At 41.8% G+C, this 11,854-nt stretch overlaps 1 protein-coding gene across 7 annotated transcripts in view; it reads left to right on the forward strand.

Annotated features, from left to right (window-relative positions):
- The window catches only part of smtnl1 (smoothelin-like 1), a 34,187-nt gene extending 24,722 nt beyond the window's left edge, over positions 1-9,465 (forward strand). For all 7 annotated transcript variants that reach the window (XM_061250913.1, XM_061250914.1, XM_061250908.1 and 4 more), the window contains 4 exons: positions 5,507-6,124; positions 7,309-7,423; positions 7,565-7,716; positions 8,467-9,465. In XM_061250913.1, the coding sequence (XP_061106897.1) occupies positions 5,541-6,124; positions 7,309-7,423; positions 7,565-7,716; positions 8,467-8,809 (1,194 nt within the window). In that variant the 5' untranslated portion in view covers positions 5,507-5,540 and the 3' untranslated portion in view covers positions 8,810-9,465. The remainder of the gene's footprint in view (positions 1-5,506; positions 6,125-7,308; positions 7,424-7,564; positions 7,717-8,466) is intronic.
- The last annotated feature ends 2,389 nt before the right edge of the window (positions 9,466-11,854 follow it).

Raw genomic sequence — 11,854 nt, forward strand, 5'->3', positions numbered from 1 at the left:
AATACAGCATGTCATGAGTTTATAGAGTATGTATTAGACTTATTATTATTTAGACTTCTACTGCTGTAGCTTATCCACTTAGAGTTATCATGCGTTGTGTATTCAGAGATGCTCTTCTGCATACCACTGTTGTAATGTATGGTTATTTGTGTTACTGTCACCTTCCTGTCAGCTTTGACCAGTCTGGCCATTCTCCTCTGACGTCTCTCATTAACAAGGCTTTCCTGTCTGCAGAACTGCTGCTCACTGAATTTCTTTTTGTTTTTTTGCATCATTCTTTGCAAACTCTGCTTGAAAATCCCTGATCAGCAGTTTCTGAGATACTGAAGCCACCAACAATCATTCCATGGTCAAAGTCACTTAGATCACATTTTCCCCATTCTGATGGGGAATTACTTGAAGCTCCTGAACCATATCTACATGATTGTATGCATTGCACTACACAATTGGCTGATTGGATAATAAATAAGTAGGTGTAATAAAGTAGGTGTTCCTAATAAAGTACTCAGTGAGTATATATATTAATAGAAATATGAAAGCTATGTATTGAAGGCTCTGCAATTAGAGGTGATAAAAGACACAAACACATTTCATTTGCAAATCAAACCTTTTATTTTTTGAAGTAACAATAATGAGACCAGGCAAAAATCACAACCAGAAAATCCAAAAACAAATGCACAGAAAAACAGGGAAAACGGTCCGAAAATACAGGGTAGAACAGGGGGAAAGGAATAAACAAGGGCAGACTCAGAAACATGAAAAGACGAACTAGCCAAGGAAAAGAGCAAACAGGTGGGTTTAAATACAAAACTAATTAACAGACAATGAGAAGCAGGTGAGACATGACAGAATGACAGGAAGGAAATAACTATAAGGAGAAGGAGGCAGAGACACTAAATAGAGGACAGGTGAAAGGAATGATGAACAAAAAACAACTATGGAAAGCAAAGTGGGATATAAAAGACAAAATGCAGGGGACTTACACGGAGAGAAACACGGAGAGAAGCACAGACACAAGAAAAAACAATGGGCAAGGGGCACGGACATGACAGAGAGATTAGTCTCAATAGACTATTTTTCAGAAATGTGTGTAAAATGATCTGCAAATAAGAGACGACTCACAAATGTGTTTGATTATTATGAATGCATACATATTTGTATATGAAGAGCAAAAATACTTGTACTATGTATTTTTTGCAATAACCCAGTCTCAAATGTAAAATGTGCATTTGTTTTTTTGGATCTAAGCCTAAAGCTAATGTAGGACTCCCCCAGATGACAGGTCTGACAAAGGCAAATACAAAGGAAACGTGTAGTCTTACCGGGTGCTACTAGAACAGAGTTAATTGAATGTTTTCTCATTTTGTTCATAGCTAGCTAGCTGTATATTTTAGCTGACTCTGACCAATTTCATGATAATTATTTGCAGTTATTTGCTAGCCAGTTGGCCAGGGGGTATATCATATATTTTGGCATTTGCAGTGATTTGTCCAATTCCAATATGGGAATTTTCTGCTTGTCAAGGGTTACACAATCACATATGCTGTTTTTGTGGCTGCAAACTATTCAGATTAATCAGAAAATCCAGCAATGTTTGGGCTTTCACAATCTATATGTCTTCATGACAAAGTAAAATGAACACACGCCCTCGATGCACAGGACATTAGGGGGAACATGATTCAGTGAGGGATAGAATTTGAAGCCTGAACAGCTAAATTAAGAGAGAAACTGGCAGGCATTTGCAGATAAATTAAACATTTATTTGTTTGTGATCAAGCACTGTAGCCTAAGTTGCATTTATGTATAAAACGAGATGACAAATAAAGTTTATTGTATTCATCACTGGAGGTAATTGATTCCCTCACGACTAAATCAGAGGCGTTCATAAAGATAGTCTGAAAAGGTCTTCCCTTCTAAATGCTTCTAAGATGGCTTGTTCATTGACAACAGCTGAGCTAACTTTTGAGTGTGATTTCACCAGGTGGTTTATATAGACTATGTACATGTTATCCTCCTAAATTAACCTTAAACCTAGGTTTTTGTTGGTTTGTGCTTAAGACACTGTTGTCTATTTTCCATCAGGGTTGTCCGCATTCCAGGAAAAAAATTGCACCCCTTACCAAGAAATCCATGTTTGAAACTTTTTTATCTGAGAATAGAAGCAAAACAAAACCATGATTCAAATGTCTGTTTCCCTCTGCCGAGTATTTTGGTACTGTTCATTACTTTCGGAATCTTTTCAGATCTTTCATGATGATAAATGCTTCTCGGGATGAAAAAGGGCATCAAAATAATATCAAAATAAAGCTCTGTTCAGCTTGCCGCTTATTTTAAAAACGCAGACTGCTAACATCCCTCAACGGACTAACCATTCAAAGCAGCCTTACACACTACGGACCAATCAGAACACTCGAAAGAAAATACCGCTCCCATGATCCCCAGTATTAAAGCCACATTCCCCCCTTTACCAACAGAACATCACAGTGATATGTGCATAAGTGATGGTAAAGCCTTTGCATGACTGGACTAGCTTAGCTAAAACGCAAATATGCTTTTAGCAATATAAATTATTATATCTCCTATTAACATTCTTTCAGACGTGTGTTTCACAACAAATGAACATTGGTGCATTATCTATCAAGATGAATTAATCTAAACCTACAAAGAAAATACTATAAACTCGTGACAAGCTGTATTTGCATTATGCATCACTATTTGGCAGGCTGGCACATAATCACATAGCTTTCAGCTATTAATTGACAGTAATTTGCAAATGTCATGATGAATGAGTGGTATGGCCTCCCTGTCATACTGAGCCTTCTATGCAGGTTATGTCAGTTGCGTCATAAAACAAACCAAACTGTCTCGTAACAATGGTATGTTATTGTTTATGTCCATGTCATGAGGACCACTGTCAAACGAAGTTGACATTGATCTTAACACCTGGACCTTTAGAATTAAACAGCCCCAAAACATGATGGACCCCCTACCATATTTCACAGTGGAATTGGAAACCCCCAAATCTTTGGCCTGTCACGTCCCAGGAGCTCCGCTTGCTCTGTTTGGGGGGCCCCATCAGCAAGTTCCAGCACCGTAGATATAAGCCAGGGCTTCGTTTATGTACAGTGGGCTCAAGAATTATTGGCACCCCTCACCAGCAATGCACAAACAAGGCTTAAAAATAAAGAATAATATAATTATAGAGAAAGGTAATACACCAACATGTGCCAAATACTGTACTTTATTAATGTTTCAATGGAAACAACCAAAATCATAACAATCATTTAATAAAAAATATATTTCAACAAAATCAAGGTTTCAGAATTATTGGCACCCTTCACCTAGTACTTAGTGCAACCACCTCTGGCAAGGATAACAGCATGGAGTCTCTTCCTGTAATTTTTGACAAGATTAAGGAACACATTTGGAGGGATTTTGGACCATTCCTCTTTGCATATGCTTTCAAGATCCTTCACGTTCTTGGGTTTGTGCTTATCAACTGACCTCTTCAACTCAGCCCACAGGTTTTCAATTGGATTGAGGTCTGGTGACTGAGATGGCCATTGCAGAACGTTGATTTTGTTGTCACGGAACCATTTCTGTGTGGATCTTGAGGTGTGTTTTGGGTCATTGTCCTGTTGGAAAGTCCACCTACGACCAAGTCCCAGACTTCTGGCAGAGGGAACCAGATTTTCAGCCAAAATTGCCTGATACTTGCTGGAATTCATTATGCCATCAATCTTAACCAGTGCCCCTGGACCTCTGGAATTAAAACAGCCCCAAAACATGACTGACCCACCACCATATTTCACTATGGGTATGAGGTACTTCTCCTTGTATGCATCTCTGTTCCTACGCCAAACATACCGATGCTGTATCTGACCAAAACGTTCAATTTTGGTCTCATCTGACCAGAGAACCTTGTCCCAGTCATAATGTAAATGACGTTTGGGGAACTCCAAGCGCTTTCTTCTGTGTCTTGTGGTCAGAAAAGGCTTTCTTCTGGCAACCCTTCCTATTAAGCTGTGGTTATGGAGGTGGCGTCTGATGGTGCTTTTTGAAACCTGGTGACCCCAAGATGCCACCAAGGACCAAGGAATTCTTTCACTGTGATCCTTGGGGATTTTGTTGCTTCTCTCACCATTCTCCTCAGTATCCTGGGGGGCAAAATGCAGTTGCGTCCTCTACCCATGAGATTTTCAACAGTTCCATATCTTTTGAACTTTTTTATAATTGCTCTGACAGTGCTCAGTGGTATATTCAATCGTTTGTGAATTTTCTTGTAGCCATTACCACGTTTATGAAGGTCTACAACCATCTGCCTCTTTTGAACTGCCAATTCTTTTGTTTTCTTCATGGTGTTGGATGACAAAGGGATATTGCATGTGTGTTACCTCATTTGTATACCCTAGTGAAACAGGAAGTGATGTAATCACTCAATACAGTTCCTTAACACATAGATAAACTTAAATAAGTGGAATTTAATACCTGGTTTAATTTTGGTAGGTGTTATTTACAATAATCTTTAAGGGTGCCAATAATTGTGAAACATTGATTTGGAGGAAATTGATTTTTAATTAAATCAGTAAATGATTTTTGTTGGTTCCATTGAAACATTAATATAGCACAGTATTTATCAAATGTTGGTATTTCAAGTTTGTCTATAAATATATTGTTTAGAATTTTTTTGAGTATTGTTTGTTCATTTTCTGTCAGGGGTGCCAATAATTTTTGAGCCCACTGTATCTCTGTTTGGACACCAAATATACCGCTGCTGTATTCCAGGCATCAGTGAGGGAAGGAAAGTACCTTGGGCAGAATGATACTTTGATAACTTCTAATTGTCAATAACTGCCATATAACGCTGTAAAAATTCACGTTTCTCTCCCTTTCACAAATATCTCATGGCAGCTCAAAAAATAGCTCTGCCGCCAATGCATCTATGCACCCCCCCTCACCACCACTACCACCCCTGCAAAATGGGCTAGTCTTGTGAAGGAGGTGACCATTTCGAAGGGGATGGGAGGCTGGTGTCCTGCTGCTGAACTCTCAGGCACTGTGTCACGCAGCAGAAAAATAGCATCACATGTCCTCCACACTCCAGCACCTAACTGATCTCAATTCCTTAATCAATTAATCAATTAAGCCAGAGAGGTGCACAAACAAGGACCCTACCTCTTCTACATCAAACACTTCCAAATTTTTCCTATTGGCTGGGACTCACACCATGTCTGCTCATTGGCAATACATATTATGAATGTGATTTTGTCTGGATAAGTCTGGATAAGGGTGTGTGCTAAATGCTGAAAAGTGAATATGAAATCCTTATAAAGCATTTAATTTATGACACTGTTGGTGCCAATGGTTGCCAGATTAAGTGAAAAGGTTCCCGGTATGTATGTATATTGGGCGGCCTGTAGCATAGTGGTTAAGCTAAATGACTGGCACACACAAGGCCAAATGCCAATAATTTAATGTAATGTAATGGTATGTCTGTATTTTTCAGAGAGACGTGGGGCGGAACTACACAGTAGAGTGTGATGTCATCGCAGCAGAAGGATGAGATCCCCGTTGTAGCAGAATTTGTGGCTGTGGATTATGACAGTGAAGCTGGGAGTCAAGAGGGAGGAGGGGCTTCTGTGGCCATGGATGGAGAGACAAGGGAAACAGAAGGATCAGAGGAAGAAGAGAAGGAGAATGAGAGGGAGGCACAGACAGATGGACGGAAAGATGCAGGGGAGCTGATAGGAGGGAAAGGGGTGGAAAAAGGGGAAGAAGAGGATATAAAGAAAGAGGGAATGGGGGAAAAGGAAGGAGAGGGGGAGTCCAAAGTTAAGGAGTGGGAGAGGGAAAACAGAGACAGACAGGCAGTGAGGGACAAGTCCAGCAAGAAGGCAAGGGTGATCGAGGGAACAGGATCAGCTATAAAAACTAAGAAAGAAGGGGAAGTGAAGGACAAGCCAAAAGGGAAGGAGGTAGAGAAGCAGAGCAAGGCCAATAAAAAGGTGGGGCCAAACCCTACGCCCACTCCCCTTGGCTTATCACGTCCCAGGAGCTCCGCTAGCTCTGTTCGGGGGGCTGCCAAACGTGACATCATCGCCAAGTTCCAGCAGAATTGCCCTGAGTGAGTATCTCTGCACCACTGATTTCAGGACTTCACACCAAATGTAATTACCCCAGGGATCCAACTCCTGGAGAGCCACAAGGTCTGGCTAGTTTTTGTTTTCACCTTACAATCAGCAGACAGTTTAGGTAAATTAACTATGTAATCAATGTTTTCTTCATTGATCAAATAAGAGCCCATTATTAATGAAAAACAGCACACCTGAGAGGTCCCCGGGACCCAAGGGGAACCCTGCATAACCAAATGTTTTATTTTTCTTGATGTAGCAATGGTCTCCAACTCCAGTCCAGGAGGACTGCATTGTCTGCAGATATCTGTGGTTCCCTTTCAATCAGCAACCAATTAAAGAGAAAAAGCAGCTTTTGGCCTGTCTCTGCCCACTTCACAATTTCAATAGATGTCCATAGAGTGAGGGGAGGAGGCCACAGAGGGGTGGTTGAACCAGTCGGTAATGTGTCTTAGGCACGTAGAAAATCCAAATCCAAATGAAACATTTGACCTACCCATTAATCAACAAAATGGCCAGAGTTGGGGCTTTACTTGCTTATCTAGATCTAAATTTTTTATCACATCATTTTAGCAACAAAACAAAGCTTCTCACCTTTGGGTGGCAGTATATGGTTCTATTTTTTTTGCTAAATAAGCCATGGCACAGCTTAATTAGATTTTTACAATATGATTAATGTAATCTATGAAATAGAGACAAGTGCTCGGCTTTTCTAAGGTGTGTGAATTCTTTAGCCATTCAGTGACAAATTAGTCACTTGTGCTTTAACACACTGAAAACCAGCGGACACTGTGGCCACTAGGACTGGAGATTCGATTGCACTACTGCACCTTTCAGACTTGATGTGGTTCTTAGTCAGAGCATGGCAGCTTCTGCTCTTATTTACTTGACACAAATATTTGTTTGAACAAACTGTTTCTGTGGTAAAACTATGGCTGCAGACTCCATGTGTCCTTAGTGAGAACATTTTTCCTGTGGTCTGACATGGGACAGAACCAGCACTGGGCGTGTACAGCTGTTTTTGACCACAGTAATCGGTTGGGGAAAAAAACCCAGCAGACAGCTGTATACTCATGTCCCACATGTCTCTATGTTATGGTGGCACAAACATGAACCACCTATCCAAACCTAACCCCCCCCCCCCCCCAATCCCTGCATTCCTGTGTCTGCCTTTCAGAAAGCCAGTTGTACGCAATTTTAAGGTCCAGAGAAGCACTACTGGCTCCTCCAACGGGGCTTCCATCAAACAGAAAATCCTCCAGTGGTGTCAGAATAAGACTAGAAACTATGAGGTGAGGACCCCAAGTTGTCATGCTGGGTCTGTGTCCTGGGTTGGAACAACGTGTTGGGTTGTTTTGTTGGTTCTTTGTGTTGGGTTGGATCAGTGTGCTGGGTTGTTTTGTTGGGTCTAAGTGGCTGTCTTCTTCTCCCAGGGTGTGTGCATTGAAAACTTCTCCTCCTCCTGGTGTGATGGCCTTGCTTTCTGTGCACTTGTTCACCGGTTCTTCCCAGACGCGTTCGATTTCTCCAAACTGCGGGCACAAGAAAGGGCAAAGAACTTTGCTCTGGCATTCAGCAAGGCAGAGTAAGCACTGGGAGGGGGGAAGCTATGTATGTAGTGTGCAGGCATGGTGCTGCAGTTGGCCTGCCCAGTTTTACTGGCCCATTCCAAAATTGCTGGGGAGAACATTTTTTCAACTTTTTTTTCAACTATTAACATTTAAATGCAATTTCCCCCTGAAATAAATGTTTTAAAAGATAGCTGTTCCTCACAAAAGAGAAAGTCAAATATTATCAGAGTCAATGCATCGGACATACAATAAGCCAGTAGTTGAGACTTTTAGCCATGTCTGTGCTCTCATCAAGCTGCATGGCAATAACACTATTTTCAGAGAAAAAAACATTTTCAAAGGGTGCCCTCTCACGTCAAGGATTGCATGCATTTTTTTCTGTCTCTAAACAAAAATTTATTGAGGCCATCCAGCGACCCACCTGGCCCTGCTGTGACAACCCACAGTTTGTAAACCACTGATGTAGGCTATAATAAAATGTCAATTTTAATAAATAAGTGTATTTGACATACCAGATCCCTAAATCCGACTGCAAATGAAAGAAATAAAGGTCACTTATTTCTTACGTTGGCTCATCCAAAATGTAAATCCTGGCATCGCTGTGTGTAAGCATGTTTGTGTGTGTGTATATGTGTGTGTGTTTGTGTGTGTGTGCGAGCGTGGCTGTTGTTGTGGTTGTGCATGAATATTCATGCTTGTATTTCCTTGGTCATATTAAGGACAAATGTTACACTGAATGAAGTGTCGTGCGTTCCCTGTTACAGGTCCTTGGCTGACTGCTGCCCCCTGCTGGAAGTTGAAGATATGCTGTTGATGGGAAATGCTCCAGACCCACTCTGTGTTTTTACGTATGTACAGGCACTGTGCCAGCACCTGTCCAAAATAGAGAAAGAGAGAAAGGACAAAGAGGAGAAAAAGAGAGAGAGTGTGACAGAGACAAAAGAGGAAAGGAAGGGGGAAGAAATGATGGCGAGCACAGAGGAGGGACAGGGAGATAGAAAGGGAGAAAGTGGTAAAGAGGAAAGGAGCACAGCAGGAAGGTATGGTGAAAAGAGAGGAGAGGAGGAGGAAGGAGAGAAGGAAGAAGAAGCTAAAGCTGCTGAGTGAGAGAAAAGGCCAAATTAAACTCATTGCTGGCTGAAAACAGCTAGCACAGAGGAAATTAAAGGATTGAAAAAAGTTATACACCACTATTCAGTCAGTCTCGCATACTTTACACTTGTATATGGGGTCAGGCATATAATAGACAGATAATATATATTTTGAATGTTACACCACTTTATTGAATGAGTTCTATTGATTTATGATTACTCAAATAAATGTAACTAGAGGGTGAACCTATGGACTACTGAAATAAAAATTAAATGATAGTGTTTGCAGTGAAATATTGTGGATTGGGATATTTGTGCATTTGTGATATCAAACTATTTTTACACTCAGTGTGCATCTTATTAGGTATTTATTAGACTTAATTTGAGACTTTTTGGACTTCTGCTATCCCCTTAGAGGTTTCACTAGTGTGTTCAGATGCTCTTCTGCATACCACAGTTGTAATGTGTGGTTATTTGAATTACTGTCACCTTCCTGTCAGCTTTGACCAGAATAAACATTCTGAAGATAAAAATGTTCCTAATAAAGTGCTCGGTGAGTGTATATATAAAATGTTTCATATGTATGTATATGCTTTTTATGCCTTTACGCTGTTTTTTTTGTTCCACTTGTTTTTTCACTTTGTAATAAAATAAATACAGCACCTCCATTTACTTTGGATTTATGCTACGTTTTACATTCATTGAGTATCTTAACCCTCTTATCCTGAACAGGGTTGCAGGGGGGCTGGAGCCTATCCCAGCATACATTGGGCAAAAGGCAGGAATACACCCTGGACAGGTTGCCAGTCCATCGCAGGGTACACACAGCATTTATTCACACACTCATACCACGCAAACACGGGGAGAACATGCAAACTCCACACAGAGAGGCCCCGGCCGACCGGGATTCGAACCCACTTTGCTGTGAGGCAGCAGTGCTACCCACTGCACTATCCGTGCCCCCCTCTCTGTTGATTATACATTTGTAAAAACAAGAGTTTTGCCTTTTCTCTCACAATATGGAGGTGAATGTATACCCATTTAATCAGGTGGATTTGAGAATAAGTGACACTTAAAGACCAGCTGAAACAGAAGTTCTAGCCAAATCCAGAGTGTGCTCAACACCCAAGTGACCTATATCCTCATGTATATAGAGGATATAGACCTATATCCTATGAACTCTGATGTTTCCCAACTACTGCTCTCCCACCGCCCTACAATCTGTGCCCTTGACCCTATCCCCTCTTCTCTCCTCCAGACAATCACACCTGACATCCTCTCATTTGTCACCTCCCCTGTGAACTCCTCCCTGTTTTCTGGCTTTTTTCCATCATCCTCCAAGAGGGCCCACATCACCCCTCTGCTAAAAAAGCCTATCCTGGACCCCTCTATCATCGAGAACTATCACCCAGTATCTCTTCTTCCTTTTCTATCTAAAACAATAGAACAAGCTGCCTCTAGTCAACTTACTTCTTTCTTTTCTAAGAACACCATGCTAGACTCTCCCATGAGTTTAAAGCTATACTCTTTTAGTCAATTCAACACCTGCAGCAGTCAAGCCTCGTGCTCTTCCAGAGGCTTGGAAAACACTATTAAGTTGTCTAAGAAGACCAACACCTCCTTTAAGTGCATGTCATCCACACATCTCTCCATGAGTCTTTGAAAAGTGCTTGGGGCGTTTGTTATCCTTTGTGTGGTGCGGTTATACTCCAAGAATCTGAGAGGACAAACATGGTCTTCGGTTTGTCTTCTGCTACTTCAATCTGGTAATACCTAGACTTCAAGTCAAGGACGGTGAACCACCTGGACCCAATCAGTGCCAAAAAGGTATCCTCTAGGTTCGGAAGGGCATATGCATCTTTGATGGTCTGCATGTTCAACTTCCAGTAGTCTATACAGAGTCTAACACTGTCATCTTTCTTGTTTGCAACTGTAACAGGTGAAAAATTTGATTTTGAGTCTGAGGTGGGATTTGAACCCTGGCCTTCTCACTTGTCCAATTTATTTGTTGAATGAACGCGTTACCAGTCAGCTAAAGACAAACTCGCCTCTAGCCAAGGGCAACAACGTTCTTTTGAATTTGAGGGTTACGTCATCGGGGAGTGTTGTCGCGATAACCTGCTACCAGCCTTCGCTTTCACTGCACCATCCGTGCTTACTAGCAAACGAGCGGAGCCAACCACACTACACTCACCCCCCTTTGACTTCCCCTCCATGTGAAACTCAGCAGCAACCATTTAATTTAATTTATTTATTTATTTTATATCCCCACCCAGATCCGGGTCACGGCACCAATGTAACAGGTGATAAATTGCCTGAGTCCGAGGTGGGATTTGAACCCCGGCCTCTCACTTGTCCAAATTATTTGTTGAATGAACGCGTTACCAGTCAGCTAAAGACAAACTCGCCCCTAGCCAAGGGCAACAACGTTCTTTTGAATTTGAGGGGAGTGTTGTCGCGATAACCTGCTACCAGCCTTCGCTTTCACTGCACCATCCATGCTTACTAGCGAACTAGCCGAGCCAACCACACTACACAACCACTATAGATGATGAAAATGGTGACTCTGACTCAGCGTCCAGTTGCTCTAGCATGCACAGCTTGGGTCGGGCGTTTGAATGGGCTGTTGTCACCGAGCTTCATGTGGTCAGTTCATTAGTACACCCAAAGTCAAGGTCATGCTGCGCAAACACCTCTAGCATAGCTCTGAGCTTCTGTGTAATATGCTCCTTCCATTCTATTGTGTTTGAACTGCACTTTGAACTGTAATACTGGGACCAGAAAATCACCAAAGTTAAACTTCATAGTGAACTTCTGTGCCAACTTTGTCTCTTTGGAGTTGTTCATACTGTGCTCACAGGAGAGGACGCTTTGGAAAGCATTGGGTTCTGCAACTGGCAGGGCAACTTTAGTGGAAGAGTAAGACGAGGTGGATGCATGAGACGCCTGTCTGTTTCCTCTACGGTTATGCCGCCTTTTCTCACCACAAGGTTCAGCACTGTCTGCAGCTGGTGCAGGTAGGTTGAAGGCTTCTCACTCGCAACCTGTAAAGTGTTGAACT

The sequence above is a fragment of the Conger conger genome, chromosome 8 (assembly GCF_963514075.1).
Source record: "Conger conger chromosome 8, fConCon1.1, whole genome shotgun sequence".
Lineage (NCBI taxonomy): Eukaryota > Metazoa > Chordata > Actinopteri > Anguilliformes > Congridae > Conger > Conger conger.